General features: G+C 39.2%; 1 protein-coding gene across 3 annotated transcripts; it reads left to right on the top strand.

The window, feature by feature from the left end:
• The first annotated feature begins 105 nt into the window (after positions 1-105).
• On the top strand, positions 106-15,076 carry TRMT6 (tRNA methyltransferase 6 non-catalytic subunit). 3 transcript variants are annotated; one of them, XM_057396939.1, is made up of 11 exons: positions 106-250; positions 2,626-2,753; positions 3,182-3,291; positions 6,448-6,539; positions 6,626-6,709; positions 7,937-8,061; positions 9,312-9,676; positions 9,885-9,970; positions 12,926-13,028; positions 13,118-13,204; positions 14,134-15,076. In XM_057396939.1, exons 1-11 carry the CDS (start codon positions 150-152, stop codon positions 14,305-14,307), a joined length of 1,455 nt encoding a protein of 484 aa, XP_057252922.1. In that variant the 5' UTR covers positions 106-149; the 3' UTR covers positions 14,308-15,076. The 3 variants fall into 3 exon arrangements, with proteins under 3 accessions (XP_057252922.1, XP_057252923.1, XP_057252924.1); XM_057396940.1 differs by lacking the exon at positions 3,182-3,291 and adding an exon at positions 799-962 and having other exon boundaries at positions 115-250; XM_057396941.1 differs by lacking the exons at positions 3,182-3,291; positions 6,448-6,539 and adding an exon at positions 799-962 and having other exon boundaries at positions 115-250.
• Positions 15,077-18,082: the final 3,006 nt, after the last annotated feature.

Raw genomic sequence — 18,082 nt, 5'->3', positions numbered from 1 at the left:
CCAGCTCTCATTGGCCGCCCTTTCCCTTCCGAGGGAATCTCACCCCGCCCACTCGCCCTTCGCCTCGCCTCGTTCTGCTCCCCCTCCAACATGCACTCGCGCATGCGCACTGGCCACCTCCCCGGTGAGGAAGCGCACGAGTGGCGACAATGGAGGACGGGCGGAGTTTGGTCTCGCGTATTCGTGAGGGGGACTGTGCTGTCTTGAAGCGGGACGATGTCTTCAAAGCGGTACCCGTGCTGCGGCGGAGGTGAGGGGTGTTCGGTGCTGCTTGTTGTCTCCCTCTTGGCCGAGGTTCGCGTGTTCCCCTCCCCCTCACCTTCGAGGCGGCTCCAGTGGTCGCCTGCCTGAGGGAAGGGGGGTCCCTGTGCGGCTGTTGTGACCCGCAGGCCCTCGCTATGCAGTGAGGAATAACGGCCTCACCAGGACGAGGTGACAGGCAGCGTGAAAGGTGTCAGTGCTGCCTCAGTTCCTGTGAGGAAAGACAGTCCCGAAAATCACCTGGCTGCGTTTCTTATATAAGTTTGGAAGTTATTTAATCTGTTCTTGTGTTTTCGTTGTTAAACGGGTGCCGATTGTAAGAGGAGGAAAGGTGCAGCAGTCTGAGAAGCATGTCTCCATCATATTTCTCTCACTGGGGCATATAATATCTGCAAGATGCAACATTGCCTTCTTAAATAGGGATTGGCTTCAGTGTTCTCATCGGTGTTAGACTGTAGGAAGATGCTAGGTGTCAGGTCTGTATAGTTACTGGCTTGGAGAGGATGATATGAAAGGTTTCCTGTTTCTTTTTCCTAGGCCAACTGGCATAGCAAGAAGCACCTGCACTTCAGCAGGAAATACTGTAATCAGTGGACACAGCCTGGGCTCTTCCCATTGCAGCAATTTTATAGACCAATGTGTAGAAGTCAGTGTTGGCTAATGTGGCCAGACATCTGATTCAGTAGCATGGAGCTTTAAAGGTACTATGCTTGAATGAGACTGGTTTAAAAATGACATAGCTCAGACCTAGGGATTTGGGAATACTGGTTATTGACAGTCTTAATGTTCACCAGTAGAATCTGACACCAGAATCAGGTAGTTACTCTGTTAGCCTGCAGAGCTCTGCCAAGGTCTGCGCATTGGGTCCCTCTTCACTTTTTGTTTAAAACCCTTATCGTAAAATAAAGAATAAAAAAGTCAGAGAGTAAATATTGCCATTGAAATGACGAAGGAAATTAAATTACTTTTGCATTGATTTTTCCCTTTTTATAATCTGATGTGGGTCAGGACAGTCAAATAACACATGACAATAGCTGTGGTTGGATGTTCTGTTTTGAATGGTCATCAAAATAAAATTTGAGCACATGCATGCAATTTTTTATATGTCTAAATTCTTTTCAGTAATTTCAAGTTTTTATGAACTTTTATTAGTCTTTTAAGGTCTGGTTGGCAGGGATTAATAGACTCTGTGAGCAAGTATGTTAATTTTGTATGAAAAGAATTTGGTAATATCTGACAGAACTTTCTTCTTGTACTTTATTTAGGTTCTGGATTGTACTTGGAGATTTAAATAATATATGCAAAGAATATGCATGAATTGCATTCTTCAGTCAGTAGAAAACTGGAAATAACAAAGAACACAACCTTTTTGCTTAGCTTCAGAATTAGTAATGAGTCTAATCAGCAAAATAAGAGCTCTTAATGATAAATTTTGATTCAAATGTGAGAGTGGCATATACACTGGTACCTGTTTCATTTGACAAGATTGGTTATTTCCCTGGTCAGCAAGAAAACCTTTGTAGGTCAGGCTGAAAGTTAAAGGCTTTGTGGATCTTGTTTTGTGTGAAGGAGGAAGAGTGCAATCAAAATTGCTCCTTTAGTGCAATCAAAATGGAAGTGATAATAAATTTTTGTATTAAACATTTCTGCTGTCTTCATAGTCTTTTGGCAAATGTTATTTCAAAGGAGCTCTGTAAAATACAGGCTTATCCTCATCAAGGGGAATGGCTTTAAACTGAAAAAGGGTAGATTTAGGTTAGATATTAGGAGGAAATTCTTACTATGAGGGTGGTGAGACACTGGCACAGGTTGCTCAGAGAAGCTGTGGCTGCCCCATCCCTGGCAGTGTTCAGGGCCAGACTGGATAGGACTTGGAGCAACCTGGTCTAGTGGAAGGTGTCCCTGCCCATGGCAGGGGGTTGGAACTGAATGAGCTTTAAAGGTCCCTTCCAGCCCAAACCGTTCTGTGTCCTTTTTGCACTATTCTGCATGACCCAGCCTAGATTTAATATGCTTCAGATTTATTTCATTCCTCCCCTTGTTCTGATGTTCTCTGTCACAAATGGTACTCTGTAATTCAAGTGGTATAGACTTGTTTTAGCTGTCATTATAGAATTTTTTGAACTGGGAAAAAAAAATCTTCTTACTGTATGCTCAACTGAAGTTCTTTGTTCTTTCCTGACCAGTTTCAGTTAAATGTGGTTTTGTGGTTAATTTCACTTTTTATGCTTGTCCTCCTGGTTTTCTTCAAGGATATAGATAAAAATGGCATGTGTGAAGCTGTAATTTAGTTTCAACTGTTGTGGGTTTCAGACATGGTAAAAAATAATGCTTTTAATATCATCAACTTTTTTATTATTTCAGAAAAATTATTTTTGAGAAGCAGTGGTTCTACCTAGATAACGCCATTGGTCACGTTTATGGAACTACATTCGAAGTAACCAGTGGTGGAAACCTCCAGCCAAAGCAAGAGACAGAAGAGACTAACAAAGGTATTGCAAAGGATTGCCTGATATTTGAAAAAAAAAAAAAAAAAAGAATTCCAGTTAATTTGTTTCTTTGATGATACCAAAGGTGATAGAAAAGCTTTGTATTAATCATTGGTTAACTCAACGTTACTTAACATTTTTTCTGTCATAAAAGTGCATGGTTTTGTCTTGATCTGTTGTTTCACTAGTCTCATAACAAATAAGCTTTTTAATATGGGATAATATTTGGCCCTTACTTTGGGTGAATATATATACATTAAGATGTGTTCTACATATTACATTTCATTGATTGCTTAGGCAATACTTTGCAAGGCCATGAAGCATGTGGGTTTAATCCTGAGAAGTCTGCTTTCTGTGAAACTAAAATCATGTTTTTCCAACTTAAAGATATTTAGAGGGAGATTTTACAAATCTGTATCCTTTTCCTTTAGAAACAAAAGAAGCAGGTACAGATAATCGTAACATAGTTGACGATGGAAAGTCTCAAAAACTGACTCATGATGACATAAAGGCTTTGAAGGACAAGGGTATTAAAGGACAGGTAAAAATAAGGTTTTGGTGTCATTTCTGTGCTACCTTGATGGTTATATTTTAGCTTATGAAATAGGCTATTCTTTTTATCAGTGCAAAGACTTCCGTGCTTTTTCTTTGTTCTGCTGCTCAATTCATTGATTTCCCTAAAGATCTGGTTTTACAAAAATGCAAAGGCTATTTTGAGAGAAAACTTCATGTAAGGTTAGCAGTTCTGTCAGTAGTAAATTATGAATTTATATGGCATCAGAAGTCATAACAAGACAAAAATATTAAAACCTTTAAAGAAAGACGGTTCACATAATCACCTTTCAGTTTTGTTTGTTCATAAGGTTAAAATCAGTGGTTCTATATTACAGACCTATTAATTATGCAATAATTAATCAAAGGTGTAGGAAAAGATTATAGATGAATACCAAAGTGGTAACAAAGAACACTGTGTAACCTATATACTATCAGTGTGCCTCTAGGCAGTACCTACCAAACATGTGATGCCAAAACACGTGTTTTATCTGCATCTCAAAAGCGAAGAATATTCTTAAGAGATTTGTTCTGTTACAAAAGGGTTTGAGTTTTACCCTTGCAGTTTGTCAAAAAGAAGTGAGGCCATATTAAATGTTAATAAAACACTGCAGCCAGTTCTGTTGCACACATCAGGCAAAATTCTCTGTTGTCTTTGGTTTACCCTTTCAAATAAAAATAAGAAATTGCTCATGCTTACATCAAGTTCATCTCCTTTTTGCATCTTGCTGTTTGCTGCTGCTCTTCAGAGCAGCTGTTCTGCTTTTGCCTGCTTAATAATGGATGGCTCCAAGGAGTTTAAATTGGTATTTCTTCTGTTTCCATGGTTGTGCTGCTAGTTGTGTTACCTCCTTGAGAGGAATGTACTAATCAGTCTGATAGCTTTGATGTTTTTCATTCAATCTCATTATGAGAAGATCACTCTGGCCTTTCTGTATGTCCTCAGCATGCCTGTGCCATATACCTACCATACTTTTATTGTAGATTATTAAAATATCCTACTTTGTTAACTCTGGTTTCTGAACTGTAGCTGAATATTCATTTTAGACTCTGTTATATGTTGGGTGCTGGACAGGGATCCTTCATCTCAGGGACTGTAGTGATAGGACAAGTGGTAATGGGTTTAAACTTAAACAGGGGAAGTTCAGGTTAGGTATAAGGAAGAAATTCCTTACTGTGAGGCGCTGGAACAGGTTGTCCAAAGAAGCAGTAAATGCCCCAACCCTGGCAGTGCTTAAGGCCAGGTTGGATAGAGCTTTGGGCAATGTGGTAGAGTATGAGGCATCCCTGCCCGTGGCAGGGGCGTTGGAGCTAGATGATCTTAAGGTCCTTTCCAACCCAAACCATTCTATGATTCTATGATATGAACAGTGACAGATATTATTCTCCCATAAATGACTGAAAAATCTGAACTCATGTTTGTGAATGGCATGCCTTTGTGATGCAGGCTCATTTTAGAGATGATTGTTACTTGAAATAAAGCAACCTCAGTGTTAATGGGGCCCATCACTTCCCAAATCCTTCCCAGGTGCTGAGGGATAGTTATTAGGATGAAGACATGAAGTGACATGTACTCCCAGGGCATTATGTAGTGCTGTCAGGGCATTGTGTAGTGCTACAGCTTCCTTTTGGCTGTTGCTTGCTCTAGAGAAATATTCCTCAGTTTCCTCACTGTAAATTTAACAAAAAACCCCAACAAAACAACACAGGTATTACATTTAACTTTTTCTGAGAATAAGGCAAAAAAGAAAAGTTGTCTCATGACATTAATACTACCTTTTAAATGTTTGAAGGACTTTTAAGAACTAATGGCTTGAAAAGCAGCAATAGCAAGTGAAAAGAATGTGCACCGCTGCATTTTGGAGCAGGTTCTTAACGTGCAGTAGGAGATGCGATGTTCACATTGAAAAGAATCCTTTTTGTCATTCTTCCCCCTGCCAATTCCTGTGAGGCCAGGTTATACTATTGTTCTTGATTAATAGAAACTTACAATTTTAGCAGTTAAGCTACTTTGATCACAACAACCAAAACAGCACTCTGCAGCCTTTGTTCTTGTATTGCAGACGGGGAGACAAATCCATTTTTTTTTTGTTGGAGGACTTAATGATCCCTCCAGCTGTAACCCAAAAATAAGAGGAAGAGTTTGATTTGGCAAAGAGAGGAGGTGAGAACAAGGAGACCAGGAAACAAAAACTGGAATTCTGAGAAAACCTGGGAGATAGACAAGGAAGAAGTGGGGGAGTACTGTAGGAAATAGCAAATGCTGAGTTTGACATTGTGCAAGGAGTTGGTACAGGAGTCCAGCACAATTTGTGATGCAGACAAAGTGATATAAGGAAAATGTCTGCAAAGTAGTCAGACTATAGGGGAAGAACTAGGACAACATGGAATAAAAAGATACCCTCAAAGATAGAGATGCTGAAGTCAGACAAAGAGACCCAAAGAGGGAGTTGGATTAAAGTAAATGTTACATATGACATCAGGTTCCTTATTTTGTTTTGTTGTTGTAAAGTATTTTGTCTGTATATCTTGACACAAGACTTGGGGTACTGTTGTGCAGTCCAGTTATTATGGGGAATGTTAGACTAACAGTGTATGTCAGTTGTTCTGTAATACCTGACAATAAACATAACTGACTCATTCAAAATACAGGATAATAAAAAATAGCGAATCACTTGGAGAAAGCAGGGTAGTCTCATTCACATTCAACATGGTTTAGGAATATTTAGGTACTGAGGCTTCACAGTAAGTGTTATAGTAATGACTTGCTGATGCCAAAAGGAACAATCATGGTTTTAATTCATTTTGGGCCAGTATGAGTCTGACCTCTCTCATGAGTTAGTTCTGGCACCTACCAGACTCCTTCCCCACAAAACGCCCTATTACCAGGATAGACATTTTCAATTGCACATTTTCATGCTGGCATTATGTAGCTACAGAACACCAAGAGACAAAAGTAGACGATTAAATTACTGCACTTATCATGTTGAGTAGTAGGAATTTACTTCACAGTTAATGTCAGTAGAAATGAATGTTATACATATCTCTACTAGAAGAAGATATTTTCAGTGTTTGTTTAAAAAATACTCTATATAAAATGAACGAGAAATACTAGCTATAATAAAAAGAAATTGTCTCTTCCAAGGAAATAGTTCAACAGTTAATAGAGAACAGTACAACGTTCAGAGACAAAACAGAATTTGCTCAAGATAAATACATAAAGAAGAAGAAGAAAAAGTAAGTGAATTTCAAGGTGTAGAAAATATTTAGCAGTTCTCTAATTTGCAGATCTTAGAATAAGACTTGCTGTGTGTTTCTTACAGATATGAGGCACTTATTACAATTGTGAAACCATCCACTCGCATTCTTTCAACTATGTATTATGCAAGGGAACCTGGAAAAATTAAGTAAGTTTTTATTTTGTTTCTTTTTTCAAATTATGACAAATCATAATTTATAAAAAAATATAAATTCTGTTATTTTTTTAAGAAATTATAACAAAGATATTTTAATATTCTTTCAAAATACCTGTATTATTCTGGAGTATATAATATTCACATATCTTTTTCCCTATTAATGGAAAGAAAATTAAAAATGGGATATAGAAAATGAATCAATATGCTGTTGCAGCAAAGATGAAGACTTTTGCATCTAGACTAAGCTTCACTATTTCCCTACCACCACCATCTTGCTAATTATCTATGGAGGCAGAGGCTCTCCACATGTTCAGAGCTATTTCTCATCTGGTTTTGGTCAGTGGCATATCATCTCTTGTTTTCTAGCTCAGTAATCAAAATAACAAGCCACCTACCAGAAGCATGAATTTTTGTTTTTAATGTGTTAGGGATTCAAAACCTTCTTCAGTCAGAAGTCTTTCTAGAATTTAAAAACATGTGGTTAACATTAGGGATGGGGGGGTGACAACAACAGAGATCTAGCAGTGTTTGATTTTCACTTACCTAAATTAAATGGCGCACTGTTACAGACATTGTTTGAAGTGGACTTGTTGTTTTTAAAGTAGTAAGAGTGGATCTAAAATGCTGAGACTTAAAACCCCCAAATTTATGTTAGTTAAGGTTCCCCAAATCTTTTTCCTTCTCCTTCCCCCATCTCCATCAGTTAGCTTTATTTATCTACTAAGATTAGTTATCCTTTCCTTGGCCATCACTGAGTCTCTTTAGTGCATGTCCTGTGGCCAGTAGAGTTTGGTTTTGGTCCTGGATTGCAGGTGGTGCTTGTTGCTGCAGGACAGATAAACATCACAAAGGACACGTCACTGGATTAGGAAATACATCCAGATACCATTTGTTCTTTACAAAACTGACAGAGAAAACAAAGTTTAAAGAATATTTTGTCTCACTGACATAGCAGATGTCCACTTTAGTATGTGCACCCTACTTCACATCCTACTTTTGCCATTCCCTGCTAATTCCTTGTTGGCTGTGATTCTAGTCCTCTTTTATTAACAGATGGTTAATTATAAGTGCCCACATGGTGACTCTGAAGACCACTGATGCTGTTCCTGAAAATCTTTCTGTAATCCATCCTTTTTTGACAGGCTCCTGAGCTAATACACAGTATTTCTAACTCTTAAGAAAACTAATTTGATATTGCTGAACCCCTCTGTCTTCCAGCCACCTGCGGTATGACACCCTGGCTCAGATGTTAACTTTAGGAAACATCCGTGCTGGCAACAAGATGATTGTAATGGAAACATGTGCAGGCCTTGTGCTGGGTGCAGTGATGGAGCGAATGGGAGGTGAGGAACGTGGTAGCTTAAGTAATGTATGGACTGAGGGCTTACTTGAAACTTAAGAAACGCATATGTATGTGGTACGTCTAAAAGGCAGTACTTCAAAATGCATTCTCAGTTTTTAAAATGACTTTCAGTGTCTCCACTGTTCAAAGAGATACTTGGTTTTCCATTAGAGACAGTTGTATTTTTCATGTTTCAGTTTGATTTATTTTACACCATTTAAAAAAAGAATAGGAAATCTAAAGTTGCTATCACTCTGTGTAGGTCTGTTTTAGTTTCTGTCTTAGCATAATGATATTGTGCACAGAAAAGGCTGTAAGGAGCTTGTATGCTGCTTGTTCCCAGGCACTTTTGATGTCCAGGAAGGTCAGTGGTAGAAAACAGGAATAGTAACACTGGAATTCAGATAGCCCACAGCACTGGAAATGTCATCTTTCCTCTTGTTCACTGCACCAGAGGTTTAATGTATGCAAAATGTGCATTTTAAAAACTAAGTCAAACATCCTAGAATATGCTCAAGAAAATGTCATATATGACTTTTATGTTTCAAACTTAGTTAATTTAGTTTCATTACAAATCAGTCAAAGACACTAGAGAGAGGTCACAGTTATATTCCAGAAGCCTAGAAAGGTAGGAAGTGCTATCTAATGTTGTGCACCCAGATGTGCTGACTGTTGGCTGAGGAGCTCACTGGCAGCTGTACTGTAATTTGGTTTCTGTTTCAGCAACTTTTGGCCATATGGGTACTTTCTGAAGTACATTAAATAAGATGCCATTTCAGTCTAACTATTGAAAAGCTCTTTTTAGTATGTTTAAACATCTGACATCTCTTCCTTTAGCATCTGGATGTCAAAGAAATTCTTTGCCTATTAATACTGTTTAAACTAGCCTTTATTTTTTTTCTCAAAACCACTCCATAGTTACAAATAACGAATACTATATCAAATGTCTTTTAATTCTTAATTAAATCAGCTTTTCTAACAATTTGTCACTACTTACATGTTCTGTGCTCATCCTAAACACCTGCAGAATCTTTGAGTTACCTTGTCCTTTTGACTTTTAGTAACTTGTTCTTCCAATAAAGTTCTTCTACCTTGAGGCATGTTTCAGCATCTTTAACCTAATGAAGGTTAGATTAAACCCAGGCAATTTACTTACCTATTTCTAAATGAACATTTTAGCATTTTAGAAATTTTAAGCAATTTAAGAAATTCTGGCTTTCCAATGTGTTTTTGATTCTCTTGCTCTTGTAGGCTATGGATCCATTATTCAAATGTATCCAGGAGGGGGACCTGTTAGAGCTGCTACCAGTTGTTTTGGATTTCCAAAAGTCTTTTTTGATAACCTTCATGAATTCCCTCTCAGCAAAGTGGATAGTCTGCTCTCTGGGACATTTTCTACAGAGAGTCTGCCTTCAGAACCCGAAGATAATGCGCTAGCAGAAGAAGAAAACAATGGATTGATTGATGAGAAGCAGACTTCCCTACAGGAAACAGAAGAGGAATCTACTACGGAAGCAGCTATGGAGATCAGCCAAACAGAAGAGCAAGAAACAGTGGACATTAATGCTGAAGATATAGAACAGAAAGAGAACAAAGAAAAAGAAAATAAGGAAAATGTAAGAATATTTACCGTGGCTACTGAAGTTTTACAATGTCTGTGTACTTTTACAATGCCATCTGAATCAGACATGCTGAAATACAGCCTAATCAGGTGTCAAAATGGAACTCTGGAAGTTGTCTTTTGCCTTACATTAAGCCATCTAAGATGAAAAAAATACATAGTTACCAGTTAAAGTGCAAACTTACTTGTTTTGTTGTTCAAAGGTTCGGGAAAAGCAAAGAAAACAGTGGGAGAGAAGGAAAAAGCTGTTAGAAACCGCTGCTTTGTTGAGAGAGAAGAATGCTGATGGGTGAGTTTGTAGTCAGAAACATGTTTGAAAACACACCTACAGGAAATAATTTCCTTTGAAACAAATCAAAGCTTTGCTTTAAAAATACCCCAATTTATTTCTTTATATTTACAAGCAAGCAGTCAACCCACATGTGTCTCAGGTCTAATTTGGTTCTTACCTGGTTGAGGTTTTTTTCTGTTATTTAAATAGGTTGAAGTTTCATGATCTAACAGTAAACATTTAAAAGAAATAAATCTCTTCCATCCAAAGAGAAACAGAATCCAGGAGGAATTTCATACAAAGTGATTGCCAATTAAAATAGTTCCAAGATTCTAATTGGCAAAGTAGAACCTGAGGGTTTAAGTTTATTGAATTGGATCCAAGTTTGTTGGTTTGGGGTTGATTGGTTGTTCTTAGAAACTCATTTATTTCTTACACAGGAGAAAACACATAACTTCATTTTACTGCTTTAGCCAGAATCGATTGTTCCCAAGGAACAATTTAAAATAAAGATTTAGTATCAGAAGTTTAAAATGAATATAATAAATATATTCCTAAAAATAAATGTGGGAATATATAAAAATATTAAACATGTATTACCATAGTAGCGTAAGAGCATTTGGTGGTTTTAACTTGTGACTTGTTCATGATGTTCATAGCAAATGCTGAAGTGATTTGAGTTAATCAAGTAAAGTTGATTTAATTACTAACATTCATTTTCCCATCTTATAATATTGGCTCACTGGGAATAAAGCAGTTCTGCTTGGGTAAATTTTAATACACATTTACTGGTTATGTTTAAATGTGTGTAACTTTGTATTATGATGAAATATTTTAACTTGTGCTCATTCATATCTAGCATATTTAAGTGGTAGAATTACTATAAAAAGGCAGAGACAGGGCATTCTGTGTCCCCAAAGCAATCAAATGGTACAGGAGGTTTGTAAAAAGTCCTGCACATCTGTTTGGCAGCAGGAGCACCACTAGCCATTGCAGTGGGTGACCATGATCCTGGTTTAAACCACAACATCATTAAGCTGCCTAAATAGCACTAGGGTTTTACACTAGCTGGTGTTACCACTGTCTCCTGCAGTCATCATTATAATTAATGTCTGTGTGTGGTCTGGCAAAGTGGAAATTAATATATGATTTGATACTTCCTATGATGTAAAATAGTATTTTTGGTTGTTGATTAAGTTTGAATTTAAGGAAGTCTATTTAGTATTTGTCTCTTGTTCAGTTGTTTGCAATCACTTGTATACTATTTGTGCCCTTGTAACGCATGAAAGCTGTAACAAATTGCCTACTTGAAGGGAGTAGTGATTTCTTGCTTTAGGAAGTCTTCAGCATGATGAGGGGAAGAGAAGTTTATGGCTGCCTGAAGGCATTGTCACAGATGGCTCAGTCAGGATCACCTTTCTTTAGTCATCTGCCTTTTATAGATCACCATTTGTTTAGATCAAGAACTGCAGGAAACATACTGCTAAGCCAGGAAAAATTGGCCTGGAATAAAGAAATGCTTCAAACTAATGACCTGGTGCATGAGTAGAAGCAGGCAGGGAAGTTAGGGGTTTGTTTCGCAAGAGAAACAGGGAAAGGATAGGTAAAAAAAGCTGGAGGTGGGAAGAAAGCTTAGGATTTATTGTCAGAGTAAAGAAGAACTGGGCATGAGGTAAAGACTGGCACCAGCTTTAGGAGAATTCATTCTGAGGTCCTGGCTTTAACAATATGTACTACTTAATGTAGAAGATAAAAATTTTATTTAAATTGTATCTTCAGTGCTGTTACGTGCTAAAACATTGCTTGTACTACACTGATTTGTTCAATTCCATTTTTATGAGAGTTGAAGTCTGTCATAGGTCTTTGGGGGGGACGACAATATGTGCTGCCATATGAGGGAACAGAATTAGATTTTTCACAGTCTCTCTCATCTCTCACCTTCTTGATGTCTGGCAGAGCTCCTGGGAGCATCAGTGCAGCATTCCAAGCGTCCTGAGACTCAGTTTGGAGTATTTCTCTTTATGATCTGCTTGGTTAATTACTGAGCACAAACGTTTTGAAGTTTGGATTTGAAATAAATGGCTCGCAAGGCCACAATGGGCAGAAAACCAAAATGGAAACCGCTGGAAGAATTGTCTCACCTCTTTGTTGCGTTCAGAAAATTGAACATCCATTTATACCTCCCTTTTGATAGGAAGTTTAGCAGTGTCTCCAGTGCATGCTCCCCTGGAGAACAAATGTAAATTGATGAGTCTTCTCGTAGAGTATCTGTATACTGGAGGAGTAGTTTCATTAGCCAAATCTTTCTGCATCAGAACAAGTTACTGATTTACTCAACCAAATCTAGTTTAGCAGTGATTTTCTTGATTAAAACTTTACATTAGTCTGTAGAGAATCTTAACTATCTGATGTACTATGTTACTGAAATGTGAGAATGGAGAATAAAATATGAAACCTTTAAAGGAAAACCTGAGTTGGCAAGGATGTAATTTCTTCTTAAAAGATTTTTAGTCATATCCATTAAGGGATTGTTTTATAGAATAACTTTTACATAAAACTGTATTTAACAAAGATGATCCAGTCTATAAAGAATCACAACTGAGGTTCCATTCTAAGTGACAATTATCAGTCACAAAATGTAAACTCTATTTGGAGGGTAGGCTTAGAGCAGAGAAAGCAGCATGCAAATTCTTGGGTCGGAAGAATTAGTGTGGAGCTCAGCACAGCTGAACTGAGTGCTCCTGTGGTGCCTTTAATATACTGCACTTTAGGGAGTAAGTGTTTTATCCTCTTAATTATGCAAGTAGGAAATCGTGATCTGTTCTTGTATTTGGGGAGTTGTTGGAGCCATGAAAACATGTTGATGAGCAACATTTAAGCTATAATTGATTGCTGTACTAAGTAGGAGAAAATGACACTTGATAAATAGGTTTCAGAAGCAGAGGACTAATGTGCATGAAATTTCTTTTGCAGCTTAATTGTAGCCAGCAAGTTTCATCCCACTCCTTTACTGCTTGCTTTACTGGAATTTGTTGCTCCTTCAAGGCCTTTTGTTGTCTACTGCCAGTATAAAGAGGTAAACCATGTTTGTTACTTTAGCTGTTACGGCTAAGTAAAGTTTGGGACTGTTCTGCTCTATAACCTACTATTTGTTTTCTCTTTAAGCCATTATTAGAATGTTACACAAAGCTGAGGGAAAGAGGTGGTGTTATTAACCTAAAGCTGTCTGAAACCTGGATACGGAACTACCAGGTAAGGAGTACAGTGAGTAGCTGTAAGAGGGTAAAATGCCTCCACAATGAGAAATACCAGTTCCTCTAACTTTGTTTGAATTAGGCGTTTGTACATGTGGAGTAGTACCCTCTCAAAAATGAAAAAGCAGAAGCATGTCTGATTTCTGAGCAGCTCACCACCTCTGGAGAGGTTCTTTTATCTTCCTGACTTTCTCCTTGCCTATAGGCTTCTGGAGTCCATGAGGAATTACTATTTGGGGGTTGACATAATTCAAGGGTAGCCGCGATTACTGACTATTGATCAGGCAACCAGACTGGGAGCAATGAGGAAACTCATTGCTCCCAGTCTGATGAAGATGTCCACACAAGTTAGGCTTGGCGAGGGTGACTGTGTGCAGGTGCAGGTAGGAACAACACACTGCAGTGTCCTGGACACAGGTAAATGAGCGTAGACCTGTGATGGCAGTCACAGCAATGAGGAAGCTTAACTGAAGAGAAAGCATTTACAGAAAAGTGTAGCTGAAAGTGGTGGTTCATTGCCATGCCTTACCTGAGGAGTAGCTACATAAAGATGATGGTGACAGAACTGGAAGTTACTGTACTACTCAATGCTGTTAGACCAGCTGTGGCTTCCTGCAGAGTACACCAGTTCTGGACACATTACTGGGACTTGCATGGACCCCAGACCTTGGCTTTACAGTTTTGCTGGAACGGCAATAAGTAGTAATCAGCAAAGCCATAATCTCATGTATTTCTATGGTTCCTGGTATCAAATACTTGGCCCTTTAAAGACAAAATACATTTTCCAAAGGGCTGTTGTTGTGCTGGCTGGAAAAAAAAAGACATCTTGCACTGTAAGTTTAAAATACACAATTTGATGTACACCTACAGAGTGAGTTCTTACAGATGCTTGTTTTCTTGTTTATTTTGGGTTTTGTGTTTTTAAAGGTCTTACCAGATCGAAGCCATCCAAAACTGACAATGAGCGGAGGTGGAGGGTACCTTCTGTCTGGTATAACTGTTGTCTTGGATAAGGGCAAATCTGATTCCAGTAACTTAGAAGCACTGAAGATGGAAGAGCCGTCATCTAAAAGATGCAAAGTTCAAGACCTCCATTGTTAACATTTGAAGAATTGATTTGTTTTTTAGATCTCAGGAGTCTTAACTGTTAGTAAAATAACAAATACACATTCTGTGCTCTTGACAGCACAGGAATTGTACCTGCCATACATCTGTCAGCAAAAAGCAGCAGAACTGCCTGGTAGGGAGGACTGGCTCACTTTTTACCAGCATACACGATCAGAATGAGAAGAAAAACCCCTTGGAAGCAAACATCACAGTGACTTCAAAAGAGAAGTTCAAGAGAAGCTTAAGTATCAGTGAAAGCATTCTGTTTGTTTGGTGCCAAAAGCGGACATGATGAAGTAGTTTTTAAAAGGTTGAATTCCAAATCAACACAGGGACCTTTGGTTTCCATGTTCCCAGAACAGGATCAAGATGACACATTGTAGGTAGTGATCTGCTCCCCCTTGGGACACAGAGCCTGAACGTGTTTGGCAATTTAAGGCAGTGGAATCAACAGCAAAAATCAGTTTTCTTTCCGAAGGAACAGTAAAAAGAGAATACTAATTACAGAACTTTACAGCATAACACCATTTTCCTAAATGAGTACAGAAGAGAGTGCATGTTCAGAAATTAAAATATCAGATATTTAAACAGCTTGTTTCTGTTAGCATTGCCTGTCATTTTCCTGGGAGTTGTGATATGGTTTTACACCGCTATGTGTGTGTATATGTATTTATTCTCCTGGCTTATCTTTCATGTGTAGCCTCTTTTTAATTATTTTTTTTCACTTTGTCATTTCAGTTAAACCACAGGATGCTTTTCCTAAGGAGCTTTATTTTAATTTTCCTACTTTTCCCTCTTTTGGGAAATAGAGGTCTGGCAGAGGCTTTAGGAGGGGAGCACCCTTGCTGGCTGCACACCCTTAAACCTTCTGTTGGGGAGCTTTAGGCTGTGGAGCCAACAAGCTTGGGCATTCTTGCACTTGCTCTTTAGGGGCAGTCTGGAGCTCTGAGGTCAGGTAACCAGACTTCATAAAGCTGTAAAATTTTCTAATGAGAGCAGCACTGTTGAAATGCAAGTTATGATTTAAACGTGGGAGCCTTTATTTTTTTACAAGTAATTGGGGAAAATAATACAAAATTGAGAGAGTGCATCCTGCAAGATTTTAATATGTTAAGTTGAAAATTATGTAATAAAAAGTGTATCGAAGAGAAGACACGGGGGCTGAGGAAGAGGTAGACAGTACTTGCATATGTGTTTAGTCTCTATAAAGCGTAGCTCAGGAATCTGCTAATCAGGATGAGTGCCTTGTGTGCAGCTGCCCATTATCTGCATCTCCTGACGTGCTTCTCCAAGCATGAATCCTGCCCAGAGGGGGTGACGGAGGACACCCAGGTGCTGCTGACACCTCAAGAGAGCCTCAGCCAGAGCCTGCAGCAGCCAGCAGGGTCCCAGCTCAATGGCTCACTGCAAGCTCAAGCCTCTGCTCCTGTAACACACTGGGGATGTCTGGCATGGCCTGGCAAAGGGATCGCTGCATGTAAAGGGACTTGGCACCTGTCTTTATTCCTGCCTTTCGTCACAGAGCAAACACACAAGTGCCTTCACTCTGCAAACTGGCTGAAAATAGCAGATTAGAAGAAATGAGCAGTTCCTGAGCTTTCTAGTCCTGTGCTTTACTGAAACTACACATCAGATTTACCTCTAGCCAGGGGTGCACGAGCCAGAAGCAAGACACCACTTTCTTTCAGAAGCCAAAACCACCATCTGTGCTTCACTTGATTTCCTGGAACAAGGTTATGCACCTCAATGCACCGATACTTGTTTTAAATTGTACCACCTAGCTTCAATGCCAAAAGTATGCAATCTGCCTTTAAAAAATGCAAATTAATGTGAATTGTATTGAAGGACTGTTGAAAAAACCCTCTCATGTTACCCATCAAAAAGTCTTGAGCAGGGAATGCAAATGTGTGGATAAAAACAGAACAGGCAGCACAGTCAAAACAGATGCTCGGCTCTTGGTGCTGGTGGCTTCAGCCCCGCAGAGCAACGCAAGCAGAGCAGGGAAAGATGACAGATAAAAGGGCTGTCACAAAGCTCTTGGAACCACCAAACGATACTTGGAACTCTTTCCAGGGATGTGTTTAAGCAAAACTCCGCTGATTCATGAATGTGTATTTGCAAAAACTGAGCTTTTGAAAGAAGTTACATACTCGAACAGTTTAGAAAGTCTTCTGTGCTACAACTAAAGCTGTTTGCTTCTAGGTGTTTACATACTCATGGACATGCTTTCTCTCATACCAGCTAGGGGAGGGGGAAAAGTGTCCTCAGCTGGGACACTTCCTAACTGTCCTTACTGTTGCTGGAAAAGTCTAATGAAACCATAGAATTAACTAGGTTGGAAAAGACCATTGAGAATGTCAAGTCCAACATGGTCCTACTGAAGTCAAAATTCTTTGTCAACTCCTTTGAGAAGGATTCAGTCTTCATGTACCTTAAGCAAGCAAGATGAAACATCTGAATGGTGGTACCAAAGTCCCTGCCATAGCCATGCTCACACAGTTCAAGGATCAGCATCTTACTATTTTCACTTTGTATTGCCTTACAGTTAATTGGAGAGTGTGTTTGTGTTTTAATGAGCGGGTGGATTAAAAGGATTAAGCTGGGATGATGGACACTGCACGTTTACTGATAACGTGACTCAGCTGAATCCTTGGTACAGCACCTCTCTCCTGTGTGCAGGCACAGAATCACAGATTGGTTTGCGTTGGAAGAAACCCTAAAGCTCATCCAGTACCAGCCCCCTGCCACGGGCAGGGACACCTTCCACTAGAGCAGGCTGCTCCAAGCCCCATCCAACCTGGCCTTGAACACTGCCAGGGATGGGGCAGCCACATCTGTGGGCAACCTGTGCCAGTGCCTCACCACCCTTATAGTGGAGAATTTCTTCCTAATATCTAATGTGACTCTACCGGTAATTTGTCATTTTAAAGCCATACAAACAACTGAAGACACTGTCACAGCAGAAAGTCCGTAAAAACCGTATTTGGGTAAATTTAATTAAATTGAACCCCAGATACTTGCAGTAATTGAAACTAATTATGGGATCATTTCTTTTACTGCTTTGTAGTTCACACAGCTTCATAGGTTACTAAGTGGTTCCTTCCACGCACCATTTACTCATGTAAGGCATCCCAGTGATTACAGAGCCCATCCTGCCCCATGGCTGCCTGCTGGGAAGCTCACCTTGTGCATGGTCAGCCCTGCTCCGTGGCTCTGCAGTGCCGCTCACCCACGACCTGCTTGCCTACAGTAGGCAGAAAGAACGTATCATTAGCAAAGCATATTCAGTAGGTGATGAAATTAATGGTACTACTCAGTCTGAGTAAGTGGCAAAACCACCATGTAATGCATTGATTCTGAAGCACCAAAGTGCTTTCCAGATTAACAGATGTCCATTTAGCATTGCAGCCTCTTTACTGCTTTAATGACTAATTTCCAAAACTAAATAATTCCCAGGATGTTTCTGAGTTACTGGAGCAAATTAATAGTTGTTCCTTCTTACCTCTTGTGCTCCTGCTAACTGGCAAATAAAGGGCACAGGCAGGCTCCCTGTAACTTTCAAAATCATTGGTGAAACACAAGTCAGTGTGAGTTTTAGTGTGAGGTGTCCCTGCCCATGGCAGGGGGGTTGGAACCAGATGATCTTAAGGTCCTTTCCAACCCTAACTGGTCTAAGTCAACATTTTGTACACAATCTGATACAGCTTACTTTGAAATAACCCAATCAATCAATCAATCAATCAAATAAGCAAGGAGAAAGTTTGGTCCA

The sequence above is a fragment of the Pezoporus wallicus genome, unplaced genomic scaffold (assembly GCF_028554395.1).
Source record: "Pezoporus wallicus isolate ANWC-B61680 ecotype Strahan unplaced genomic scaffold, APGP_CSIRO_Pwel_v1 contig_7265, whole genome shotgun sequence".
Taxonomy (NCBI): Eukaryota; Metazoa; Chordata; class Aves; order Psittaciformes; family Psittacidae; genus Pezoporus; species Pezoporus wallicus.
The sequence above is the reverse complement of the archived record's forward strand: the minus strand, read 5'-3'. Positions and strand labels throughout refer to the sequence as shown.

Coding starts and splice junctions, on each gene's coding strand:
- TRMT6 (XM_057396939.1), top strand. CDS start 150: ATGGAGGACGGGCGGAGTTTGGTCTCGCGTATTCGTGAGGGGGACTGT. Junction 9,677..9,884: donor AAAAAGAAAATAAGGAAAAT/GTAAGAATATTT, acceptor TGTTGTTCAAAG/GTTCGGGAAAAGCAAAGAAA. Junction 13,205..14,133: donor CCTGGATACGGAACTACCAG/GTAAGGAGTACA, acceptor GTGTTTTTAAAG/GTCTTACCAGATCGAAGCCA.